At 40.8% G+C, this 27,330-nt stretch overlaps 2 protein-coding genes across 3 annotated transcripts; both read right to left on the bottom strand.

Annotated features, from left to right (window-relative positions):
* Positions 1 to 378: 378 nt before the first annotated feature.
* LOC110067746 (uncharacterized) lies at positions 379 to 17,838 on the bottom strand. The gene is made up of 3 exons (XM_020775070.2): positions 17,620 to 17,838; positions 8,857 to 9,492; positions 379 to 4,559 (listed from the first exon to the last, which is right to left on the bottom strand). The coding sequence occupies exons 2-3, from the start codon at positions 9,409 to 9,411 to the stop codon at positions 663 to 665; spliced, it is 4,452 nt and encodes a 1,483-aa protein (XP_020630729.2). The 5' UTR covers positions 9,412 to 9,492; positions 17,620 to 17,838; the 3' UTR covers positions 379 to 662.
* LOC110067747 (elongator complex protein 4-like) lies at positions 17,620 to 27,305 on the bottom strand. 2 transcript variants are annotated; one of them, XM_089288874.1, is made up of 10 exons: positions 27,113 to 27,305; positions 26,959 to 26,994; positions 23,316 to 23,437; positions 22,799 to 22,933; positions 21,837 to 21,979; positions 21,500 to 21,587; positions 19,551 to 19,733; positions 18,603 to 18,711; positions 18,097 to 18,203; positions 17,620 to 17,786 (listed from the first exon to the last, which is right to left on the bottom strand). In XM_089288874.1, exons 1-10 carry the CDS (start codon positions 27,288 to 27,290, stop codon positions 17,664 to 17,666), a joined length of 1,224 nt encoding a protein of 407 aa, XP_089145000.1. In that variant the 5' UTR covers positions 27,291 to 27,305; the 3' UTR covers positions 17,620 to 17,663. The 2 variants fall into 2 exon arrangements, with proteins under 2 accessions (XP_089145000.1, XP_020630730.1); XM_020775071.2 differs by lacking the exon at positions 19,551 to 19,733.
* Between the last annotated feature and the right edge of the window lie 25 nt (positions 27,306 to 27,330).

Genomic DNA, 27,330 nt, shown 5'->3' with positions numbered 1-27,330 from the left:
CAAAGACATAAACGTATTGAGTTGTGGGCCAAAAGCATAAAAAATTTCGGGAATAGAACAAATTTCGATATATTAAAATTCAGCCTAAAACAATAGACCTCAGTACGAGGCTCTGGAGAATAACTACCGAGTTAGCCCAAATACTAGAAATGGCGCGCGCTTACGATCTTTGTCCCCGATTATGGCTCCTGTTGACACTAATTTTTCTGCAAACTCAGTTTTCGCCCAAAATTGACGAAGGCTTGACTTAAATCTGTTGCCATGGTGACCTGCAAAAATCGATCGGTCCTTAATGGCCGGAATGAGCGGTATGCCCTGACAGGTTAGTTGGCGCGCATTCTCCAAGTTAGCTACATTAAAAGACGCCAGACGCCAATCAACTTTTCAAGAACTGTAATTATCAACATTCAGTACAAAAAACTTATCTTCGCGTACATTCTTTCTTTCTCGCTTGGAGGAAACGTAAAAGAGCCGGCTTTTACATAAAATGTACTAATACGCATGCGCATTACACTCTAATGTCAACTCCACCGTAACGGAGCAAGCAGCGGTCAAGCAGCCGGAATCTTCATTTCTATTGACCAGCGATCTCATTTCTCGGCTAGAGGTCAAGGACAACGAAGACTTAGGGTTCAAGATTGAAAAGGAGGCAGCGAATTACTTTATACTAAGCTGGATTCGTAGAGATCCGGGTTACGTAGCATATCCGTCATGCGGCTACCGTTAACTTTGATGGTGCCAATTACAAGCTGCTTTTTCTTGTTTAAGTCATCGTTCGGGGAACTCGGAAATGTCTTTGCCGTATTTCTTGCGCTGTCCGCCGGAGCTGAATCGGAGATTTCCGTCTCGCTTTCATGAATGGGATTCAAGATGTCGATCCTTGCGTTACTCGGATATGTCACGCTTTCCTTACGCTCTTTGCTGCCGCCTTCCACTTCCGATTCCACGGAGTGAGTTATAGAATTCAGACTGCCCACGCTTTCAATTCCCGAATCTCCAACAAACATAGCACGTGCGCGCTGACGATTAAACACCGGAACACTTGCAGGCCTGCTTAAACTCTCTCTCTGCTGTAACACTTCATGCCCGTTGTAAATCACCTCCCTGTCTGATCGTTCAAGTCGCGGTGAAGACGCGCTTTTTTCGCGTTCGGCCACCCTACCATCTGTTTGCCCGTGAGATCGTCCATCCGAGGAGGACTGAGCTAGTGTGGACACGAATTCGATCTGCTCCAAGCCGTAGGCCGTAGAAACGTCGTGAAAACTGTTCGGAACCGAATGATCGGGAGTTTGGAGCGCTTGATTGTTTGGATACGACGGGTAACTGGAATTACTAGCACTCACCCCGTTTACTTTTAAGTCAACAGCCTGTCTCTTCCTGTCACTTTGATCCGGAGACTGATGCCAACTGTTGGAAAGATTGGACGAGAGCCGCTCTGGCGCAAAAGAACCGTTCATTGAATGTAAGTCTGGACTAGAAATAGACTCCGTCTTTTGAAAGAAGAAAGGTGACGCAATGTGCTCACAGCTATTTCCCTTCAAGCGCGTCTTGTCATTGTGTGACACTTCTGGTATTCTGTCACGATCGCTAGCCAAGTTCATAGCAGCCACTGACCCACTGATGGGATCAATTGGTGGTACATGCACGTACAGTACTTGCCCTTGGCGCCTCTGAGCCAGATCAGCCGCGTCATGAATTGCCCTCTGTTCTTCAAATGAACTGTAAGTGTTCCGCCGTACCGGGTGACCTCGATGATTTCCTTGGGTAATAGGCGGGGAAGGGAACTGTTGAATTCCTTGGGAGTGTCGAAGACTTCCCATCGAGTTCGCCATCTCCGAGGGAAAGGGATATGCTTCGCTGTGGTGCATATACACGGAGTCACTATGAGGTCGATGCATGACAACAGGCCGCACGAGACTTCCACTCCAGTTAGGCAGGGAATTGGGGCGTGGCAACATAGCTGGTGCCCCTAACCGAGTCACATCTATGCCACGCTGTTTGTGGTTAAACACCACATGTTCTTCACTTATTGACGGTAAGTTTGAATCCGAGCGCGCTGGCACCTGTAAGTGAGGAGGTGCGACGTACTGGCCAAGAGATTTAGCTTCTGTGTAAAACGGTTGAGCGTGACTCGACGAGGGGACGGATGGGTACCTGTCCCCCGCCACAGCAAAATAAAGCGGAAAAGTTTCACTTCGAGTTCGAGACAACTCTGCATCTTGATATAACGCTTTTGAAGGGTGGTGAGAAATGGTTGGTAACTGTTTCTCGCCCATGACCCTGTCTTCGTCATCATAGTGATACGAGCCATTAACGTATCCATTCGGCAGTAGCCCTTCAGGCTTGCTTCGCTTGCTCGAACTCTTCCGTTCCATTGTTATCGCTGGAATACAAGAGTTTCTCCTCGCGTCCGTGTATTTTTTCTGTTCTGTAATCTCGTGTTCGCTGTGCTCGATGAGCGGAGAGAGAGAAAATCCATTCTCCTCCTGTGCACGTGCCGGCGCAGGTTTACGCTTCGCGGTGGCCGGGACGTTACCTCTAGCACTCGGATCTACCTGGACCAGCTGATCGGGGATATCGAAAGTAAATACGGCCTTTTGTCGGACCAGCGGGGAGGATCCGCGGCGCTGTCGGTGTCGATCGTTAATCGTTAACGAGTCGTCGGACATCCTCGCGCTGGAATCGTTGCTCTCTATCGAGACGGATACTACACTTGACTTTCCGTTACGATACTCGTCGCGTAATTTGTTTACCGGCGAAGCTTTGAATCGTGCGTTATCATCTGATCGACTTCGGAATTTCTTGGACGTTTGAGTGTTCTTTTCATTCCGCTTAACAACTCCATCGCACATCCCATTGTCACCATTTTCTCTGACATTCTGACGGGGAGTTGTGGCTTGCGTTCCCCGTGTCTCCGTCGTCGTTTCCGACTCTTTCAAAGCAGTTAGCTGCAAATGTAATTGAGAGGAGACTTTTTCAGGAAAACTTGGCGCACTTGTATCGGCGTCTTTGCTACTGTTTCTTCGAGAACTGCTCGTAGCAGCGCCTTGGGTGGCAGAGCTTCTCCTATCGGCAGAGGTAGCAGAGGCTCTACGCGAACCTGCCTCTGTCTGTGCAGATTGTGTCTTTTTATTCTTCTTCAAAGCCAAATTCTGCCAGTGTTTTGCTGTAAACCCAACTACATAGAGGCTACCACGGCGTCCCATCCTTCCGCGGGAATTTAACTTGGGTGATCCCTGCGTCGAGTCTATGGACAGGGACTGGGATTGCGTGGAGGAGGTGCTTCGTTGACGACCGGTCGGCGGGGTTTTGATTCCATTTGCAGAGCTCGCGCTCTCGCTTTCGCTTCTTTTCGGACTCAGCGTCGTTGTCACTGAGGACACTTCAGAAGTTTGGTCGGGGGTCCTGAAAGTAAAATTGATTCCTGAAGGTGATGACTGCTGGGATACACTCTCTTTGATAGCCAACTCCGATGAGTTGTCTTCGCTGACTAATACTGTACAAGAAGGGTTCCGTTCTTCCATTTCAATCGCGATTCGTTCCGCCTCCGGCACCGCCAACAAGCTGCTTCGTCTCGGGACATATGCCGATGGTAGCAGTGAGTTTCTTGGCGAAGGAGGGGTGATCATGGTATTCGGGTTTTGAAATCTTGGCCCCGGCATCGGACTCCCACGTGGAGTGGAGCGAAAACTGGTATGAGGCGACCGACGTGCTCTACTAGTAGGGCGCGGGTCGTCCATGTCCGAATCGTTTTGATCCTCTCTCTCCGCCATTCCCGTGGAAATGTTAGGGCTGCTTTGAGTCACAAACGACTGAGCGACCTTGAGCGCGTTAGCCGCACCAATGATCAGCGGTCTTTTCCTCTTCGGCAACTTGAGCCTGGCTTTGGCGTGCGAGTAATACAGTGAGAAGTTGCTAACGATAACCGGAACCGGAAGCGCAATCATGAGAACACCACTGATCGCACAAAACGAACCAACTATCTTTCCTTCCCAAGATTCCGGTGCCATATCTCCGTAGCCGAGCGTAGTCATGGTTACCACGGCCCACCAGAAGGAGGCTGGAATTGTCGTGAACTTAGTGTTCACAATGTCTTTCTCAGCGTAATAAATAATACTTGAGAATATCACCACACCTATGCTTAAGAAGAAGGCTAAGAGAAACAGCTCACTACAACTCGACCTTAGAGTGTGTCCCAAGATCTGGAGCCCATAGGAATGCCTGGATAACTTGAAGATGCGAAACACGCGAATGAGTCTGACGACGCGGAGAACAACAATGGTCTTGATGTTGGATGATTTGATTAAGAGATTCACATAAAACGGCAAGATCGCACCGAAATCGATCCAGTTCATGGGTTTCTTCACAAACTGGAGCTTCCTCGGGCAGAAGATAAAGCGAATGACAAACTCGAAGGTAAACCAAGCCACACAGATGATGTCAGTAACATAAAGCACATCATATTGCGTCGACGACTTGTCCTCAAAGTAGGGGACGCTCTCTAGACAAAACGTTATGACGGAGGTCAGAATAAGAATCAACGTCGTGAAAGCAATAACCTACCAATAAAAAGAAAAAAAAATATCATCAATGGGAGATTTGGCTTTGCAAGAAAAGCAACACTCGCAATATCTCGAACAGTTACTTAGGAACCGACAATTATTAGGGAGTTTAATAGGGAGTTTAAGTAACCACGACAACGACGTCGAGGACAACGTCGATTAAAAAGTGAATTTATATTTTACCTACGACTCTCTCGATACTCTATACTCATTTGGTTTGTTTCTCATTGTCAAGACTATCTCGAAACTGAATATGGAACACAAAGTTAAATTCGAAAGGAAATTATTTCAAAAATAAGCCGTTCTGGTTCACGTTCTCCAGACAACGCAGAATTTTGTAATTTTACGTTGTTGCTTTGCAGAGGATGGCAAAGAAATGTACCAAGAATTATAACGCACGTGCATATCCATTGTACTGCTTGTTATAAACCTTTTGTACATCGACGTTCCCATTAACGTTGCCGTTGTGGTTTTCTTAAACTCCCTATATTGCGTGAAGAAACGCTCAAATAAACTTCTGCACAACCTCTCAAAACAAAGCTATCATGAAAGTTAGCAAAAACTAAAGCATATTGACACACAAGTTTGGGCATTTCATGTGTTAGTTACAATGGAATTTACTGACTAGCGACTTCTTGAGCTTACACAATTATTCCTAAATGACGTCGTTTGGAGTTGTAGTGTTGTAAAACTGGTGACCCATTCGTTATAGAAATGAGAGTAACCAAAAGCATCGCCCGTGTTTAGCAAATTTGGGAGGGTGGGGGAGGGGAAGGGGGGGGGGGGGGAGAGATCCCCAGACCCTGCTTGGGATCAGCAACTCGGCTAGACGTACAGTGAAACCCCGCCCTTACGTTTACCTCGTTAATACGGTCAGCTCGTCATTACGGCCAGCCTTTTCTCTCACGGCGAAACGCACATACATTTGTTGTAAGAAAACTCCGTTAATCCGGTCATCCCATTAATACGGCTAACGGCCACTTTCTGAAATCCCGACCAGTATAATCCTTTGTAATTTTACCCCGTTGATACGGTCACTCGAACCAGTTATGTTCATCTTTCCATTGTTAATATTGTATGTACTTGTAACATATTGGCACGTGAGAATTAGCACCTATTGTATGTTATATTTTGTGTACGCATATTTAAGTAGGCTAGCACATTATGCAAATCTAGAAGGCACACACATCCACGGGGTGTGTATGAACAAGCAGAATAAACTTCTTCGACAACACACTGCAGTACTGATTGAAGTTTCAACTTTTTTAAAAATTATACCTGCATTTCAAATGCTTATTTAGAAAGAACAGTTGTTTAGAAGTGCAATTGTGATATCCGTCAAGACGTCACTAAAATAGACCAGTCATGAAAATTGACCCTAATACAGTCACCCTGTTAATAGGATCAAATTTCATGGCCCGTTGGTGACCGTATGAACAGGGTTCCACTGTATAGGTATAGTTTCCGGACAGCCGTACATCTCTCCCCATTTTACCCACGACAGTTCCTCTTTCAAACAACGTATTTTATTCTTTTAAACTGATGTCACGATTTCCCTAAATATTGTTCCGAACTTACGACATTAAAGATAAAGCACGTGTAATGTCCGGAAGTATATGTTTATTCTACGATCAGGGAGCGATGCGCATGACAAGTAGGACTGTAAAAAACCTGTCAGACCGGTCTTATCGAGTGCGAATGTCATGGGTTATTTTTAGTTGTTTGCAGGTTAGCTGTGCTTATCTGAAGGGAGATGTGTATAGAGTTAGACAATGAATGTCATAATAAATTCATACCGGACAATTGTTTAGGGTCAATAGCCACTATGCGATGTTGTGAGTAAAAGCTATGCAAAGACCGACTCGCGGCAAGTGTCATCGCATAAAGGGAATTCTTTCCCCTTTTTCAGAGCTCGGTTTTGGATTTAAGCCATATGGACGCGCTAGTTTGGGCATTTTACGGGTGTTGGATTAAAAATAAAATCAGTCCGTTACAATAGAATTTACTAACTAACTAGCAGATTTTTAAGCTTACATAATGACTCCTAAATGAAGTATTTTTGAACTGCACAGTTGGAAAAATCAGCTATGATTCTAAAACAAATCACGCACCCCATGTACTCATTAAATAAATGAAAAAAGTAAATAAAGGCTAAATCCTTAATGAGCAAAATTTTGCCTCTCCGGCCAAACTGCACACTAAGCCTTTACTTCCGAGTGTTTGGGTTAGACTTTGCAACCACTTTTCTTAGGTATAATTAGACCCACAGTTTTAATTTCTCTATGGCTTAAATCTAATTGTAAACAATTAGCGGTGGAGAAAATCTGCGGGACATGAAGCCATTTCTACTTTGACTAGCTAGTGCTTTGCATAATGAAATCGATCATTATTAACAAGCTGTTATTGAAGGGTCTTATAAACGAGACGTGACGAGCGCCTGAAGGAATCAACGACATAATTTAACCTTTCCATCTTGTCTAGGTGAGATGAAAAAAACAAAAATGCACTTAACAACGAAGACTATTAAAAAATTGTAACGAATCAATGTGGCAATCTTTTCTTGAATACGTATAATTTCAAATGATGAGGTTTTGCTGCGTGTAACTGCACGTTATGTTCACCTCAGCATATTATATTTCTTTTCTCGGTGTCTATTGTGGAAGATATTTCATAATCTTTCAATTTTTTATAACAACAAGGTTCGCGAAATTATGGTGTGGTTTGCTTCCGTCATTTAGCTTAACCTAGTGAGATTTAAGAGATAATAAATGAAAAATTTCACACTTTACTACATGACGTTTTGGAATAAAATGGTGACATCCACAACTTTAATTACATGCGTAAGAGAAAGAGTAGATACATCTGTTCACTGCTTATTTCGCTGCTTAGATTTTATAATTTATTTTATTTAAGTGCAGTTCTTATTAAGCAACGGAACTCAACCTTCATTTTTCTTTTAGAAAATTAAAATCGCGTAGGCCGAAGCAGGTGCTGATAGTTTTCTATTTTGTTACAGCAACGCTACCTTAATACTAAGCAATTTATTCTATACAAGCTCCGTGTGTTTATGACTTGAAAACGATCAAAAACTGACTCAGATTAAATTTCATTCAACCCATTTTGATGACCGACCTAACACGCATGCGTGATCAAGCGGTTTTAAATCGTGTTTATAACTATAGTTAATGTTAGAGCGAAATTGATTTTCAAAATAGATTGAACTAAAGATCTTTAAGTATCGGTAATTTCGCGGTCACTTTGCCAAGCACAGAAAACGATTTTTCTTAGAAATGAAGGGGTTTAAAAGGAAAAATTCAAGAAAATGTCGACCACCGAATGAAGAACGCGATAGCGGTTTATTTACTACAGTGCAAATTCACTATTGTGTCAAAAAATCACCAATTTACCATAAATTTTCATTAATTTTTCCATTTAAACATAAAACACTGTCAGAGAAGCTTTCATTTTGGAAAACTTCACGATAAAACTTCATGCAAAACTTCAATTCGAATTAATTTCCTTTTTTCGTGTTCGCCAGCCACCTGCCGCAAACCTTGGTTGAAATTCAGGTTTCAGTTTCACTCTGTGGTCGCAAACTCATATTGTTTATTAATATGACTTCTTCGTCAGAGTGACTGATCCGTAAATCCTCGTAAAAGCAGAGGAAATATCAACGGGATAATTCCGCAGAAGGATTTAATCTGGAGCGACCTAAGTGTCCGCGTTTAAGATTGTTTGTTTGAGAGCGATTAACTATAAACACTACCACGTCGCCTTTGAGCGTTTACGATCACTTTCTCCTTTATGCGGATTGCATAATGACAAAGCGGCAACGCGTCGCTTATATGGATAAATTGGCGAAAATTTCTTCGTAGAAAATATACCACAGTTTTGTATCACATTCAGATTAATGAGAAAATGAAAAAGAAACTGTGCAGTACCGGGTTGTTAATCAGACGCCGTGTTCTGTCGCTACCGAGTGTACACACGTAAAATACTTAGTGGTAAATCATGCGCCTTCCGAAGAGTTTATCGCTAGTGTCACTTGGAAACCAAAATAACACTGACCTTGGCCGAAATATTTTTCACACAATACTAAACGACTCTAATTCTAGCTATAAGATTCAAATAAATAAAATGGTCAAAGCCTAATACGTATCACATAGGTGCGTCAAGCAGAGTTCTGCAGTTCTTGAGCGATTCGTGTAAAATTGAACAATATTGACAATACGTAAGCAAAATGAAGCGCAAATTAGAATCATGTTTTTCTTTTATACAGATCTTTGTCACTAACCTGAGCCAGGCGAGATGAATAAGGCTCCTCAAATGTGGTCCAAATTTTAGGCTGATATTTTCTCCATAAAGAGCGATTTCTATTCCTAATACCTTCGGCGACCAGGCCGTACACGGTCATGTCCATGTCGGAAAGGCTATCTCTGTCAGAATCATGCCCGTCCAACGTGTCCAAATTCGCTTGCGCTTCGCGATGTTTTTTGTAATTCAACCAGCAGCATGATTCGACTTGAAGCTCATCAATTCCCCAGAACGCCAGCTCCTCTTCAAATAACGGGCCACACACATCATTGGGGCAATGAAGCTTACCCGTACGGTAGAAATTCAAAATTTGCGCGAACACGGTCGGATGGCGGTCGAAGAAATACTCGTTCGTATTAGGGTCGTATTCCGGCAGCTGTGTTTTGTTCTCTGTGATCCAGTACAATCTTGTATCAGGGATATTTTTAAGAGTACCTGTGTAAGTCTCGTGCCGTGTACCACCAACATTAATCACGACCTTTTCATTGGCACGCGGGTCCTCTGGAGAAGATAACCGAATGTCCTTCAGCGACATAGCCGAAGCATACGCTACTATAGTCTTGCTCTTTTCATCGTAATTACGTCTGGAAGAGCACCAAATTTCCTCTTCTTTTCTCTGGAATATTAAACCACGCGAATAAGAAATAAAACTGAATTATACGGCACAAAGACCTATTTACCACATAGCCATTCGCCCGCGCTGCATTATAGCTTGTTAAAGAGTTCAACAGCGCGACTCTTTAATACTTTGTAAGTTCTCAGACAATTTGCCCAGGTCTCACAATTTTCTCGTGCTCGAACTTCTAGCGCGAACCGTCAATAACATACACCATTAATTGCGGTCCAGCCTTGCGAAAAAGTAAATCTTGCACTCGGTACCCAAAGTGTGAAAGTCTGTTTCGATTTCTTGGGAGCAAAACTGTAAAATATAGTGAGTCTCGACGGATCGTAAGTGCAATCCAACTGGTTCGAAGCGAGCGAGAAAATCACCCTTGGCAATCTCCTTTAAGCTCAATGCTTCCCCCTGAGGTTTTAAAAAAAAGTATTTCTCGTTATTCAGAATCCGTAAGATGCTATAAACAATGCTGCGATTGAATGCGCACGCGCTGTTGAAAGAGTGCCACCTGCCCTCAGTGAACAGGAAAGCATTTGAATGCACTTCATAGCTCCTGGGTCATCAATAAAAATAAGCTTGCTGGCGCATTTTCACATTTTAGTTCATTTTAATGATAACACTATGTGCGGAACTAGCGAAACAATGAGTCCTTCACGGGTAAAACAGAGAGACAATATCTGAAGGAAGGAAAAAGGAACAATTTATTTTCCGCTTATCGAGGACGATGCCTAAGGGTTGAAACGAGTCGGCAAAGGCAGGACATGATTACACGGCTTTTGTTAAAGAACGTGTTTTTTTTTTCACGAATGATGACAGCCACGTACTGACACCTTCAATGAGACAGCGTTTCCGAGCTCTGACGCACATGCGTCGAGTGGGCTGATCATTGCGCATGCTCTCTTGCGGAGCCATCTGGTTGCTCATCTGTCGTCAGAGAGACGAAATCTCTCAGAACCGCGACGCCAACCTCTCACTCATCTTTCCCTTAACAGGGACGAAAATAAGTAGATCTGTTTTGCTGAACAAAGCTAACCACAGCTTGACCATGACAAAGGGGCAATTCTCCACCTCCCAGTTGGCTCGGGAATCATCAAACAAATGAAGTAATTATGCGATTTAGTTGGCGCTTTTTCTGATTAAGCTACCACGCCACGGGTGATTCCAAATTAGAAATTGAAACGAGCGCAAATAAATTTAATTCCCCTCAGCGAAGACAGCGAATCGGGGGTAGCAGTGCAGCCAAACCGCAGCTAAAATTGTTTATTGTTATTTAGTACCAGAAACTAAATCAGGAAATGATTACAAAAGACAAAAATTGGGAAATAGGTGATCAGGTAATTGATCAGTCGTTTACTCGCCTGACGTCAGCTTTTCGTACAATCGTTACCCTGAATTAAAAAGCTCTCTCTTGTGTTCACCTTCAATAACATCGTTACACTGGCGGTCAGATCTTTTAATATTCATAAAAGATTGTAATAATTTCTTTTGAGTTCACGTAAAATGCTAAAAATACACACCAAAACAGCCATGGCCATTTATATTTTAACTTGTGATTTTAGTTTAGGTTTTTCCTCTTCATCACTGCGCCAGATGTGTTCGATATTTGAAGTAAGAGATTTTTCGCATTATGTCCGCGCAAGAGCTCTTTTTCCAATTCTTAAGGAGGCTTAAAGTGGGTTTACAATAGACTGGGCAATGTGAAACAAGGCGGCCGACAGAAGTCTCGCCCCTTAATAGTCGATCGGCAAAAAGCGTTTGGAAGAAATTTAATTGCTCATGAAATTTTGCGCCATTTTCTCCACGTCTTCAACTGTCATTTACGAGCGATGACGCACGTGTCTTCGAGGAACAATCAATTTCTAATGGTAAAAGCCATTAGGGAAGATGCAAGCGCTTTGTATCTGATATAACGTTGCTTATCGCTTCACGCTTGTCTTAAGATCATACGTTTATGCCCTGCAAATTCAGGCGTGCGATAGGCAAGCCGCAGAAAATCATCAAATAGTCGCAGGAGATAGTGTCGTTTGACCATACTTAACGCACTTTTAATCCTAGCTAATAACTCATGAATTAAATGCAGAATTGTTAACTGTGCCCAAATTTCTTGCAGCTGATTTCCTATTTATCCAAAACCAATCGTTTTGAAAAAAAGTTTATCTTTGCTAATTCTTTTTTCTTCTTACATGAAAACTTCTCACGCTTGTCACTCAAAAACATTGTAAATGTTAAAATAGTACATATAAAATAAAGTAAACAAATTCATGGACTGACTTTCAGTTCTAAAAAAACAGCTTGTTAGTATTTGTAGTGAGGAAAGCTTTTTTAATGGTTCGTGTTAAGCTGGTTGAAGAAATGATTTAGCCGATCTGCGCCGAGATGTCAGGGGTAGTTTACTCCACCAATCAGAGATGTTTTCTTCTCGGCCAATTGGGCGCTAAATCACAAAATCAAGAGTCAATCGCGTCGTAAGATGTGGTGAACGGCTCGTCTTTTCGCGCCCTTTTTTACATGACGTTCCTGCGAATAGTTCCCACGGAGTTTTGAAATTACTAACAAGCTCAAAGTCAGTACACAAGGTCAATGATGGTTTACTAGAATATTAATTTAGAGCTATTGTTCACTTCTTAGGAAACTTTTAGCAGCTAGAGTTTTAATCGTGAACTGAAATTTTCAATGGTTGACCCAAGGAAGATTAGCCAAATTTTCGACCAAATTTTCGGCCGCAAAGAAGGACGATTGCGCAAAGCAAATATTGGGGCAGCTGATCTCGAGAACACGGCCTTGAGAAGACCACATTCTCAGTGTCATCCAAAGCAATTGTGTTGTGAATGTCCGAAGTTTAAGACTTGGAATATCGAAAGTTAAAGATCTGGTTTAAGAGGAAGGTGGAATCACTAAGATTCCAGTTAATTAAATCAACCGAAACTTCAGAACACCTTTCGCGCTTGCGTAATAGAGCGTTGTTTGTTTTAGGACAACAAACTTGTATCGGACATGAAAATCTGGTTTTCTGAAGTAGTTTACAATTTCAAGATCAAATCTCTGCTGATCCAAATCTTGTTTGTTTCTTTTCACTCCTCGGTTTTAACACGGCAAAACAAAACAGAAAACAGAGACTATAGAGTTAGCTTCTGCCTCAAAATCACTTTAAACAACTGAAGAATATTCATGAGAACAGTGTGATTTCTGTTACATACAAAAAACTGTCAACGTAGAACAAAGTTCTCTTAAAACGTCATGTCTCATCACACGAATTAATCTGAATAAAACTCTTACACAAACAAAGCGCACATGGAGAATTGTCCTTTTAAAACAATATGTCAGTTTGTAAAATGAAAACATGATATTTCAAAATTAAAATACATATAAAGCTCACACAGGCTTCAAAGCCACTGAGAAATTACAAACCTCTTGCACAGAAATAGCCTGTAGTAAGAGCAATGTTTCTTTTGGAAGAAGGAGCCAAAATTTACTGTATAATGATAATTTAGCAGACATACATTTCACTCGCATATGTTCAAAAGTGATGTTGAAAATTAAATTTATGAGAACGTTAAAATCAAACCGATAGAAAAATTGTGTAAACCAGCTAAGAAACTAAAATCGTCTTATTGAATTCACAGTTTTCCTTCTCTCATCTCTATAATTTCAAAAGAGACAAAAAGACAAAACAAAATCTTAAATACACATAATAAATTTAAAAAAAACCCTTATCTATCAAGACCCACGCGAAATTATTTCACAACCACACGAAGATTTAAAAGTACAACTGATAAAATAAATGAATAACATAAAAATAATAAAAGAGATACAAATTAAGAATAACAAACACAAGCAAAAATTGTATATCGACACTTCGAAGAGGTAGTGTTGTGTTGTTATTTTTGTTTCTTTTATCGCCACGTCTATCAAGAGCAGACAGAGGTCGACTTTTGAATTGGTTTACCGATAAAACCTGTTTAACCTGACTTGATTCTGAAAACTGTTCACTTCCTGAACAGAAAAGGCGAAGATGGCGTGGCCAAGGGACACGTTCTCGCCGAAGATAACTTGAGCAGGCAAAGATAACATTACTTTTTGTGATATCTGTGTAGTTCGAAAGGTTTCGAATTACCACTGAGTTGGAAGCGACTGCTAATAAATTTGTCAGTGATGTGAGGCAACGTATTCGAGTATTGCTCAGTACTAGTCCATCGGAGATCCCCAACCTCAGACGTTTTTTTCAGGTCGCGGTAACGCTTCTCCTGTACCCATGTATATGCACCTGAGAGAGGCACTTTGAGAGTAAGGTGCTTTGCCAACAACACAACGGCCCGAGCCGGTTCCAGACGTCTCCACAATTCTTTACTTTAGGCTTGCAAAAATCTGCTCCAGAAAAACTATTGTTCGAATCCAGACCCCTACTGCGATAGCCACCAAACTACTTTGCCTCGTCGCAAAATGTATTGCGTCGACATCTATATTCTCGTTACAATATCAATATTTTGTTAAGTACACAGTTAACGAGAAAATAAAAAATCATTGACTATGGGACCTTGTCTTAATTTACCACCAAACGTCGAGTTTTGCTACTGAAAAACCGGCAAAGAAAGGTCCACACAAGTAAACACTGCTTTTGTTTATCTATCAAGGTTTATATCTACTGAGGCCCTGCCCACACTACGCCGGAAAACGAAGGTTTCACTTCAAAAACGCATCAAATGTTTTCCGTTCACATTACGCCGGAGAAATTTGAAAACGCAACAATCAGCGGTCATTTTGGATTTGTGTTTGAGGAAAACTAGGTCAGGGAAATCACGTGATTATCGTGACGTCATCGTTTTCGAAAAGCTCCGTTTTCAAACTGTTTTCCGTCCACACGAAAACGAAAAGCCGGTTTGAAAAGCGTTTTCGAGAAGCTCCGTTTTCTTGACGGATTAGTGTGAACGGTAGGCCTAACCGTAGAAATAAAGCTGCGTTTTCAAATTTCTCCGGCGTAGTGTGGACGCTCTCTGAGTACAAAGCTTTGACGTTATACGTTTTAATCCAATTTTTGACCAGACGTATCTCACCTCACTGCATGATCCCTACACAAAATAAAACAGTATACAGAAAGCAATGGTTGAAAGACCGTCCTCACTGAAACAGCACGATAACAATTTAAAACAACAGCATGGTCGGGTGTTTTCAATAAATTCTTGCCGAATTATTAGCTTGCCTATTTAACCAGATCTCCTGAAATATTAATGCCGTTATAAATATGTCACATTATTCTCTATAAACCACCCACCCCCCAAATTGACATTATGGAGCCGCTGACAATTAAATATTCTAACCACCCGCCGATTATTGAATTTAGGGTACAATCTGGCACGAAAGGTCGCTGGCAAAGAAGGTTTAAAATAACTTTTGGTTTATAAAATTTTGTTCAAAAATTCGGAAATTCAGGTAGTTTGGTTAGGAAGCTGCTACTCCGCTCACAAAACGCTAAAAACTGAAACCTGTGTGTTTTTTTAAAAACATTAAATTTTGATATTGAAGCTAAGAATATCAAATTTATAAAAAAAGATACAGATAATTTGAGTGCTATGACGCCCCAGATATACTTTTAGCTCTCCATTTAAGTGGAAATTTAAGCTTTACCTTACATTTTGAATTTTCATTTAATAGAAAACAAAAACAATTTCCGTAATCTTCGAGGCGTGACACAAATTAATCTGGTAGTTAACGTCTCAACGAAAACACAATTCACAGAATCCTAATCAGTATTGGTTAACAAGAAAATGGCCCGGGGCCAGAGATTTAACAAAGAGGTGAAGGGAATTAAATTAGCATGAAAGAGGAAATGTTGACAGATAAAAAAGTCTTAATACGAAGTCTTGTGAAACCATCTGCTCGAAATAAACAAAAGACCGGCATGAAAAAGGGAATTTCAAGGGTCTTTTATCAAAACAAAACCCCGCCGAAAGGTGACAAAAACCCACTTAACTTCCACAGGAAGACACAAGGTTTCGCCGAAATTTACACGTATCTTTGAAAAACCATCGGGGATATAATTTTCGACAACCGCCTATTAAGACATGCCATCATTTATTTTACCAGTGTTATTATATGACTTAATTGAACACAAATGCGTCAATGGCCTTGCCTCATGCGTCAAACCGATCGAGGTGGTTTACTGCATTGTGACCGATATATCCTTGAGAGGAAAATACTAAAGCACACTAACACAAAATGCTAAAAGAACTTCCTGCTTTGTACCTATCAAAAAAGCAATCCCCCCCCCCCCCGGAGGGGGCTACTCCCTTATATGGGCGCTATGGGTATGTGTGGCCCTAAAGGGTATGGTTTTTCAGCCGTTTTGGTCATAAATACGGTATCGATTTTGGCCATTTTGGCAATAAATAGGGTATGGCTTTTACCGTCTAGTCTTGATGTGGGTATGTTTTTAGAAAGAAGCTACGTTTTCACCATTATTGATAAGACCATCAACAAAAGCCTCTCACAAATTATGTTTAACATTGGTCTGAACTGGGGAACTGATTATAAGGCAGGTCTGAAACCGGGTATTGATTTAAGGCTCAGGTAATAAATAGGGTATCGAAATTTTGGTCAAGTCATAAATAGGGTAGGGAAACTCGCAGATTTTGGTCATAAATAGGGTAAGGGTTCTCGGAAGCGGGACGCACACCCCACCCAATTTTTCTGGAAGTAAACCCCTCCCCCCCCCCCCCCCCCTCCCCAGGCATTTTTCCTACTAGCAGAACACTACTTTTACACTTTATGTCGTGAACTTGAAATCTCCAAGTTAACGCCGGATGATAACTTTTAAATGCAATTACTCCACAGGAAAAAAATAGTCAAATGCTAGAAAGAATTTGCCAAAAACAAGCTTTACTTTACCACGGATTTGTGAACTAAATATAAAGGGAAACACAATTTAGGTTGAATTAATGAATGGGAAGGTTCATTTTTAACCCGCAATCATGGCATCTGTATAGATAAGCCATTAGTCTAAAAGGCTTTCAAAAACCAGATTTCACATTTCACAAACCACATTTAATTTGTTAATATTTTCATATTCCATTAAAGATTAAATGCTATTTTTTCTCGTCATTAAACGGATAATTTCATGTAGGATTAATCGGCTTTTAAGTAATGAAAACTGAACCTTTCATAGAATCCAGCAATACCTCTTCCCGTACTCATGTCGCCATGAATAGCGTTAAAAAGAAATAATATTTGGCACATTCTCGCTACAGCGCAAACGACTTCCCGAGTTTTGGTCGTGGGAACGCAGGTGACAAGTTTATGCCTTGCAACGACACTTGCAATGCTTCGGACAAATTACGCGGGCTCAGGTTATGCTGAGTGGAGGAAGGAGGAGGGGTCGAGTTTAGCCTCAAGCGAAAAAGGTTCTCATTTTTGCCGAGAGTTCATCTGTGGCCTAGTTTGCGCATATATCGGGCAATGACCGGATGATGCACCAAAAAGCGGAGGGCTCATAGGTAAGGCCTCTGTGATCAACTGCTAGTAAGATTCAGTCAGATTTCACTATCATGAACAACGAAGTGATGCCTCTTACACAATTGGAACAACTCGCTGGGTAAGGCTAATTAAACGGTTCAATTCGTGTGCATTCAGGGTGCGTTCAAACGGTCAAGCTGCGTTCAAGCTGCATTCAAAAAAGTGTTCAAACCGCGTTCAAGACGCTTCCTTAGAGAGCCTGACACAATTCAACCGCTCAAGTCTACGCCACTTTTCACACGCTACGTTCAGAAGGCAAGAGACCCAAAAAATCCTCTTAAACATCCATATCGCGTGCATTTGGCAAATTAAAAAACGAAGTGACCTAATAATGATCACAGCGCGCTGTCAAATCACCTCGAGATCGAGAACATGAACGATATGGCACAGTCACTGTCCAGTCCTGTGTTGTCACTGTCACAGTACCGCTTAACAGATGTGTAAAGGGTGCCGGCGAGCAAGTGAACCGAGCAAATATGCTAATAGTAGCATACCCTGCATAGCTTCTTATACATGAACCATGGGCCACTTCTTGTGGTAGAAAGACTTCCACCATCCGTAAAAACAGATAATAATCACCTGGATACAATGAATTAAAATAAGGAAGCTGACAATGCTTACCTTAAATTATTCTCTTCAACACATACAAGACGCAGGATGAATTATCAGAAGTCGAGCCGACTGTTTGAGAGCGTGGACTGGCACGAGAGAGAGCCAGGTTTCCCGCGGACTACATCCTCTTGAGTCCTGCTCGCTGTTTCTGAGAGATCTGGGGGAAGGTGAAGTTTCTATGGAAACGATCAAAAGATCAAATTAGGATAAGAAAGAAAGACTTTTCTTCATAACATCTGGCACAAAGGAAACTTCACTCAAACTTCTTAGAAAAGCTCTACCCACAAAAGCCTTTTGTCTTTTAGAGTTTTATCAACGCTTTATATAACGCTTAGTGCATATTTACATATTTTTATCTCTTTTCAAATTCTCATGTGCAAAACCCTAACGTTTTATCTTAGGATGTGTTTCGAAGAAACTGCAAATTACAAAAATTATCTCAAGGAAAAAAAAAAAAAAAGAAAGAAACAAAAATCGCAAGCTTACCTCAATGGTCATTTTCTTTCGCCTCAGTTTGAAAGCGAGGTCGAAGGAATCTGGCACGTGACACACAAGGGAATTCAGTCGAGGAAGGCGAAGAATGTGAAAGAGACCTAGAATATCAACCCATGGTTAAAGCAGTACTGGTCATCAAATAGATAAGAGAATCATGAATGCATGCGACAATGCAACCTTTTGAGAAATGAGTACAGGAAAAGATCACCGACAAAAGGCAAATCATTGAGATTCTGCTTCTAGTGTGATTGACTTTCATTCAAGGTTTGTAATAAACTATTGGAGGTCGCCACGGATCTACAGTGCGTTTGTTGAGCTCTGTGATTGGCTAAGAAAAATCGCGCCACACACTCCAACAAATCAGCACCGTGACGTAAATTGCAACTAAAGCGGGTTACGACATTCCCACTACTTTCCTTCTATTTTTTTAACTCACAAGGCAAGGCTACGTTGCTGTTGACGGGAAAAATAATCTGACATCAACATCACTCATTTACCATGATAGTCTTTGTAAACTGGGTTCGTTTCATTTTCAGAGCCAACAAATGACTCCAGTTTTACAACCGTGTCACACAGTCTTTCCACACGCCGAGTGAGGGCTGGATCCTAAAAACAAAATCAAAATCAAAGTTGTTAACTGCAATAGGCCCTTTGCAGGATCCGATCACATGGTACGGAATTAATTACGCTGGGACGCAAGTTACGCAGTGGGACTTCCAAAACAAAGGAAAGTTGGGCTGGACTGGTACGAGTTCTTTTGTTTTGGAAGTCCCACTGCGTAACTTGCGTCCCAGCATAATTAATTCCGTACCACGTGACCGGATCGTGCAAAGGGTCCATTAGCTTTCAATTGCTTGTCATCCATTGTATTTTAGGCCAATCTACCTGTCAATCCCACAAAATTCCGATTATAAGCTCCCCCCGGATAGAAGACCTACTCAGCTTTCCTTGTTTTCAGTTTCATTCAGTACAAATCACTTTCAATTTGAACAGAAAATTGGAAAAATCATTGTAGAACAACTTAATTACTCCCTTGTTGTTTTATACTCTACAGTTGAACCTCGCTATTTCGAACCCTCAGGAGCAACGGAAAATAGTTCGAAATAGCAGGAGTTCGAGATAACCGCTAGTAAATAAAACCGAGTTTGCATAAACGGGGTCCAACTGCATATATAACTACCATATAGCTTTAATTTTACAAAGATTTACTTAAGAGGCTTCAACTTAGGGCGTGTTTACTTAAAAAGTATTTCGATCAACGTTTACTATAGCTCATTTTGACGCGTTTTTATTTTATTTATTGCGGCCATAAACCCCTCCGTTAGTAATCTCATCTAAAGCCCCTTACGGAGTTGTATAAGTCCAGGGATCACCAGCATCAGTTTACGGTATTGTTCGCGGGCAAACATTAACCAAAATCGTGAACAGCTTAGAAATTACAGTACCTGGAAGAGATGTGTAGGGACAGTCACAAAACAGACAGCAAGGGCTGAGCGTAGCATTGCGCGTAGCTGGAAGAGGAATCTGGTCAGAGCAGGGCTTATTTCATGTGCGATGTGTTGCTCTTCACCCCAGAGTGGGGATCCAAGACCATGGAGAACTATTCTGAGGATTGTTCTGTTTTCAAGCTGGGGGACAAAGAAAATTAGTGAGAAAATCTAAGATAGTGCAGCAGTGCACTTGATAGCTCTGATACAGTAGTCACATGGGTCTTCACCCCTGCCCGGTTCACGCCCGGTTTGTGTTTATCTTGGTAGTCAGCTAGGGCTTTCCCCCTCGTAGCATATGAACGGACAAAAGACATAATCGTAGCAGTGTGTATGGTCACAACAGCTTTTGAATTTTACTTTGGTGTCATACGTTGGTTTTCGTTTATTTAAAATTAAATAATACGTTGAAGTGGCAAACGTGACAATTTCACTTTTCACGCGTGTTTTGTTTTCCTCACAAAGGTATGTAAAATGAAGCACCTATCTCCTCGAAAACACGCGGAAGATGTGCTTGTTTTCTTTCTTTTTTTTAACTGCTGGAGATAGATGAAGAAATGGAAGAGGAACGATTCTGGTTTACTCAAAACGCAAATTATCTTTTCACGGATAAACGAGGGAGGCGAGGGAGGCGATACATACATCAGTTATGTTACAAGATTGAGATAACAAAAAAAATGATTTACATGTTTGCCGTGTGAAGTACGAGGACATTAGACGATTGATCGCATTTTTAAAGTTAATAAAAGATCTACTGGCTCTGACTCTGGCTCTAAGAGGCTTAGGCAGAGCTTACTTGTTTTCAATATTTCTGAGTCCACAGTAAATGCTGGAGGGTTTAAATAGGCCTTTCAGGTACTCCGGAGACTGATCATTCATAGTTTAAACATTAGTTTCACCTTTTGCTTTTTCCTTCTGATATAGATTGTCCCATTGGCATCGTAGCTTACCGCGGAGGGACTTGGTGATAACCCTATGACGCGATTTTGCAGTTTTTGTAATTTGTCGGCTAACTCGTTGTTGAGACCGTCCCACACGAGACAATAATAGAAAAATAGTTCGATAATAGCTCTACATACACGCAGCAATATAGCTGTATCTTCGCATATGAACGGCCTCAACCTTTTAAGTGCACCTACACCAGAGGAGATAACCTTGGCAGTCTCATTAAGATGTTTGGTACACCAAGAATTTTGATCGATACAGGCTCTACCGAAAGGAGGCAGCTGTGGAGGTCCTTTGTTGCTGCCCTGTGTGTCAGTGGGCATGACGAGCAGTGAGTGAGAGAGAGACTCCTAAGGATTTGGTGTGGAGCGCTCTATCAGTTTCGCGACCTTCAATTTATACAGTACGTTAATGGCCAACAGTACTTGCAAGTCTCTGACGTGACCCTATTAACAGTAGTTTGGTTTTTGCAATATTCAGGCTAAGCTTATTTACATTAAGCCATTCATGAAGGGTTAGCTAGTTCAGTGTTCCGTGCTGATCCAAGTTCTGGTAAGCTCCTGGCGGCGATGCTGATACTTGTATCGTCGGCGTATATTCGTGGTAAGGTTTTACTCAGGCAGTTCGGCAAGTCGTTAATATAAATCAGGAAAAGAAGGAGACCAATAATGCTACCCTGTGGGACACCACAGATAACAGCATGCGCACCAGACAGCTCACAATTTACTAGACACATTTGTTCACGATCACTTACTAGACAGGAGTCAAACCACTTAAGGGCCCTTTGTTCCATGCCACAATTAGCTAGCTTGGCGAAGATGGCGAGGGTGGCCAGGGTGGCCAGGATCGCGAGGGTGGCCAGGGTGGCCAGGGTGGCTAGGGTGGCCAGGGCGGCGAGGGTGGCGCTAGCTAAAAGTCAAGTTTTAGTGGTCAGAGGACTAGATATAAACAATCTCTCATACCCCTTTTCCTGATGTGATAAATCCCCCATCTTTGATAGCAGACTCTATTCTTGAAATAAGTGCTTTATAGACGTTGTTTTCATCTGACCTGGCACAACAAAAGAACAAGTGACATTCATTTATTCATAATTGCATTACATCATCAAGCGTTAAACTTACAGAAGATGCTAGACTTTGGATGGTTTTTAATTCTTCTAAGTCAAAACTGAAGAACAAACAATATCAACAGAAACCCTCACTGAAAAGTTACAAAACTGAAAGCAAAATTCTTGCTAATCCTGAGCCTTAATCAGGCTTTGGGACAACCCAGGGCATAAATAAAATAACTTTTACTCACCTTTTTTCCTCAGAGAGTTCAAGACACTTTGACATCTCGTTGGCCACATTAAATATATGAATGGGGACAGAGCTGACGGTCAGTTCATCCATCACTCGGGTCAAGTCATAGTAGTGTCCAAACTTAGCATGCAATGGTGAGGACTATTGAAAAAAAGCCAGAAATGATAACTATAGACCTGGGGCCCATTTCTCAAAGGTCCCGAAAAGTTTTTGCACCTAAAAAGCTGTAGCAAAATCTCAAACCTTTTGACTACAGAGCCGTTTTATTCATATATTCTTAATACGAACAGAGGTTCTCTTCATACAGGATGTTTCAGGCGTATACACCTCTGTCTTTAAATACCAATTAACTAAAAGTGGCTTTTTGTGCTTGAAAAGATTCCCGCGCTTTCGAGAAATGGGCCCCTGGCCCCAGTTGTTCAAAAGGTGGATAACACTATCCACTGAATACATTGCTATCCTGTGGATAAGTGGAGGATGCTGTATATAGTCCAGAGCAGGGAGACAAGGTGAAGGCAGCATCCAAGAGAGGAAAAACGGCTCAACAGACTAAGACAAAAGAGGGACTGCTCTAAGTCCTACACATAGAAGAAGAGTGGGCTTTAGAGTCTTGATTGCAGCATCTATATTAATCTTCAACTTCTTTTACAGTCTAAGCTATGTCCTGGACAGTTCTTGCTGGCTGCCTCATATGAAGCTGGCCTTGTACACTGTACGTTATAATTAATAATGTAGATTTCCATTATGCATGCACCACTGACCCATCCCATTTCTGGCAGGGAGGGTTTGGGTTACTGAGCAATTTTTTTTTTTTTGACAACTTGTGTACAATTTATGTATACTCTACTGGAATGCGCATTATCACTCCAATCTTTCCTGGATACAAATACTGACATAGTGACTAGCAAGGCTAGGAGGCTGTTTTACAAACAAGTTTCTTTAACGGAAGCATGAATTAACCTGAAACTTAGGCTGATTTTGGTATCTCCATGCAATCTTCATTGACTGATCTGGTGAAGATCTTTCTTCCAGTTCCTGTGAGCTGCTGACAGATGTCTTATTTTCTCCTTTGTCATCTGTTTGTTGGGGAAGATCCTGATACAAAAAGGAGGATACCAAGAAAAATAAATTAATTTCTATTGCTCATTCTCAAGACCACTTCAGGATAAATGAGCAAACTAGTTTACATTTTCTCCAATATCCTAAAAATTAGAACTTTCCAGGACCTGAGAAATGTGAGTTTAATTCTGAAATTTTGATTCCTGGAGAATTCCATTTCCTGAAAAAAAATAAAATTTAGCCTATTTTCAGGATTTTGAAAAAACCAGAGACAATCATGCAGTCAAAGCTTGGAAAATGCTGCAATATGGTTCTTTTTTTTTTTTCAAGAGAAGATTTTTTTGTTATTAAGTTTAACAAAATATGTGATATGCAATATGGCTCTTACAATTTAATTTATGGTTCAGTCCTTAGTTACCTTTAAAATATTACTGGGTTCTGGCTCTGCGGATGCCAGGAAGATGGCATGGCCAGACACAACTCCCTCAGCAAGAAAATATTTTGAAAGCTGCCGGGCGTAAGAGCCATAGGTATCCTCCTCTGGAAATAAAAAAAAGGTTACTGAAATGTCAGGTTTGGACTTAAACACAGAGTTCTCCATAAGCTCCAGTGACTGGTGAAATTCGCCGTCTAGACGTCCTTGGCGTGCCAGCTATTTATAGTAAATAAATTATGAAAAAATTTTATTTGTAACAATGTGAGCCTGTCCATCGATAAAATTAAATGTAAAAACAATATGTCTAATTTTCTCAACAAATACGTAGCGATTAAAAAATACAACTCTTATAGCTGTAAGATAAAAGAAATCTGAAATCATTCGGGCCGTGAGAATTGCCGCCAAAAGCGTGACGTGGGCACTGAGCCGTGACAGCAGCAATGAAATATTTGACAGCTGGGGTTAAGTTAAAGCTCAGTTTTTCCTCTGAAAATGAAGCAAAAAACCCAGCAATCACTGTTCAGTACCAGGGATAAATTGAAAAGAAAATAGAGATGGCACAAACGAAGGTCATAAGTTGTTTTCTCTCAAAAATATAATTAAAATTAGTTCTTTTATCTCCTGTAGATGTACACATAATTTAATTAGTTCTTTAAACACAACGACATGCAACCCAGTGCTTGGCTCGCACAGGGAGGATTTTCGAGAGCAAATAAATGCAAAGATTTCTTTCAACAAAAGAAACAAACTTTGCAAGATCTTACACAATCTTTAAACTCAGCAGCTGTAAGATGTTTGTGTAAATATTGAAAGTGAGATATAAAACTGGCGAACTTATCGAGCAGGAAGTATGAATAAATACATGCACTATTTCAAGGCTTCATTATAAAGCGAAACATCGGCAAAATATGTCAAGTTTAAGTTTGATTGTGTTAATTTTATCACTTTTGAAATCATGAACGAAAAAGCCAAACTACTGCAAAGGTTCAAAACGTTGATGATGGTCCGCACGCTTGATCAGAAAAAATTCTGAGCTTAAATCCGTGGGAAACTTCACCAAGTATTACAGGCTTGTGCTTGCAACGGTTACCAATCACAAGCTTCATCACGTTCAATGATTTCCACCCCTAGCACTGTGTTAAAGCCATTCAAATCTTAAAATACACTGAAATGCACTTTTTAGAACCCCAATTTCAAAATTTTCCTGATGAGGTTCCCAGACCCCCCAATAAAAGGTTGTGGTCGCCCCCCTCCCCCCTCCACGTGGCTCTGATAAAACCACTCAACGTCTTTTTATCGGCATTGTCCACTGCCTACTCAAAGTTATTCTCCCTCTACTTCAAATTTATTTTTCGGGAGAACCCTGAAGCACATGCCATTATTTGCTAGGGGTGCAGGGTAGCCTGTTCCAGGCTCTTGTTTGACTGTGAGCGAGCAGAAAAGCAGAAAAGCACTCAAAAGTGAGGAAAAATCTCCCTCCCCCCCTTCCCTGGCCCAACCCAACTTTAGAAGTACAAGTGTGATCCCTTCTCAAAAGAAAATTTCAGCCACAAAAAAGTAGCAGAGTGTGTCACTGATTTTCTTATCACATTTTGATGTCCTCTGTGATCTATTACTGAACAGAAACGAGGCAACCTGGAATCTATTTGTTTTATATAATGACAAAGCAGGCTACCACAGATAAAGCTTTTTTATTTCAAAATCTTTCAACATGACTCAAAAGCCGGCCTTTGCCAACTTTGGCAAACACGAAAAAGCCATTTGACATAATCTATTGTCTATACAAAAGGAAGCAATCTCATTGGTTGCTATGCTTTGCAAAGAATTGTAATTGGTCCAGAAAAATTATGCCACTGTCAAACCTGACTAGAGCGTGGCCTCTCGTGGAATGAAAACTTACAGCAAAAGCAGATTGAACTGTGAAATCTGCAAATCTTAAAGAAAATGCTGGACAAGTCAAGTCAGTTTTTGTCATCAGAGCAGCCCTCTGAGCTGAAAAGCTTGGACTTTGCCTTGAATATTGCAGGAGTTGAAAAATACGCTTGGAAAACTTACAATTGTGGTCAACCTGGAGGCATTTTGATTCGAGTTTTGAATCAAAGGAGCGTTAGTGACGGTGGAAATTTGTGTCCTCTGTGGTTGGTGATTCTCAAATCAGTTTGATATAGTGTCGGAGACACCTTATAGCTGCGATACAGTTGGCTGTGAGCTATAGTGAGCTATATTTTGCTCACTGCTATGCCTTCAAATGGACTGGAACATTCGTGCGTCGGAAAGCAAGGTTATGTGTTTATTTCAAGTTAATTGATTTTAAGAAGTGATGTTTTGATGTTTCATTCCTGACATCAATCTGTGTCAACAATTATCTTGAGACTGAGAAAAGTTGAACTTTTTAAATATATCAATCTCATAACCATTTTGTGTATTGGGTTAAATGTTAAATTCAAGACAAAGGAATGGTTTCTTTTCAAGACCAATTTTGTGTTCGATTTAGTCTCATTTGACTGCAGACTGAGACTGCTCGAGTATTTTTTCTGTATCATTTTCCAAAAAAGAAACGGCTTTTTCTTTCTTCTTCCCACTTCTCATACCTGTTCAATGCCTTTGCCATTTCACCCAGTCATGTAAAATATTATCTAAATTCTCAAAACTTCCCACCATTAACACACAGGGAAAAACTTTGAAATGATGACGTCAATCATGTATCTGTCTGCTAATAGATCATAGGCGAGAAACAATCAAAATGCGAGAATAACTTAGGTTATATAATCTGTGATAGATAGTGAGTAGCATAGCAGTGTGCCCTTGTTACCGCGCCTTTTAATAACATGCAGACTCTTAAATTCAAAGCTCAACTGACAAATATGTTTTTTGCTACCGTCAATCAAATGTTCAGTGGCTCCTCCCAGCTTCCGACTACTGCCAAGCGTGCAGTAATCAAATCAAATCATTGAGCACAGTTTGGACAACATAGTCGGAAGCTGGGAGGAGCTGTTGCACCTTTGATTGACGGTAGTGAAAAATGCATTTGTCGGTTAAGTTTTTAATTTTAGAGTCTGCATGTTATTGAAAGGCACAGTAACAAAATGACGGCCGCTTCTTGTCATTTTTGAAGAGTCTTTGAAGGAGATTTAGATACATGTAAGGTCTTGAATGACTAGTAGATTTATACTAAAACAATTAAATTATTCGCTCTCGATTTCTATGGGTGATAGAAATCTCGAGCTCATAATCTAATTGTTTGATATGGTCTTACAATTACAAGCAGTATGTAAAATAGAATGGCACATGTACATTCAAACATATCCCGAGTATTGAGAAAAATTAGCCATCGAAAAAGGTGAGCTTAATGAAAATTATAGAACTGAACAATGTTAACCTGACTACCGAGGCCAATTGTTGCTATAATCTTTGTATCGATTAGTTTACATATTTAAATTTTTATAGTCTAGGTTTAAATTTTATAGTCTAGTTTTTTGTACTTTTATTGAACAGATAACATATTTAAATTTTACATTTTAATTTTAGCATACACGTTCACATTTAAACGAGCCCCAGGCTCACTGGTGAAATGTGTATAAATAAAGTACTTAATTACTTACTTAGTAGTAAAAAGATTACCTACCAATCATCAAAACGGTTCCAACAGCAATTCCACCACCTTAAAAAATATGTTTTTCAATAAGCTTAAGTAAGCTTAACAATGAACACTTTTGGAGTCATGCAGTGGTGAAAATTCTAATGAGTTCAAATAACAAAACCTCTATCAATAACGTCACCTATATTGTTGTCCATAGATGGCACTCCAGAAGATATCAAAAGCTGATTGTTATGAAGAGATGGCTTTGTACCCGAAGGATAAACGGCGCGACCTCGAGAACCTTTCTTTTTGAAACTGGTCGCCATTTTGATTTTTTGAGGTTCAGGTTGTTTATATGAAGTATCCTGCATTTTCATGCACACCACTGGCTCACAACGCGTGTACAAGCAAAACCCA

Source organism: Orbicella faveolata, unplaced genomic scaffold (genome assembly GCF_042242905.1).
Source record: "Orbicella faveolata isolate gen_17 unplaced genomic scaffold, um_ofav_v1 contig_2, whole genome shotgun sequence".
Lineage (NCBI taxonomy): Eukaryota > Metazoa > Cnidaria > Anthozoa > Scleractinia > Merulinidae > Orbicella > Orbicella faveolata.
This window is presented reverse-complemented; position numbering and strand designations above follow the sequence as displayed.

Coding starts and splice junctions, on each gene's coding strand:
- LOC110067747 (XM_089288874.1), bottom strand. CDS start 27,290: ATGAAAATGCAGGATACTTCATATAAACAACCTGAACCTCAAAAAATC. Junction 21,980..22,798: donor AAAATCAGCCTAAGTTTCAG/GTTAATTCATGC, acceptor TTTTTTCAATAG/TCCTCACCATTGCATGCTAA. Junction 17,787..18,096: donor GAAAGAAAATGACCATTGAG/GTAAGCTTGCGA, acceptor TCGTTTCCATAG/AAACTTCACCTTCCCCCAGA.
- LOC110067746 (XM_020775070.2), bottom strand. CDS start 9,411: ATGTCGCTGAAGGACATTCGGTTATCTTCTCCAGAGGACCCGCGTGCC. Junction 4,560..8,856: donor ATTCATCTCGCCTGGCTCAG/GTTAGTGACAAA, acceptor TTTTATTGGTAG/GTTATTGCTTTCACGACGTT.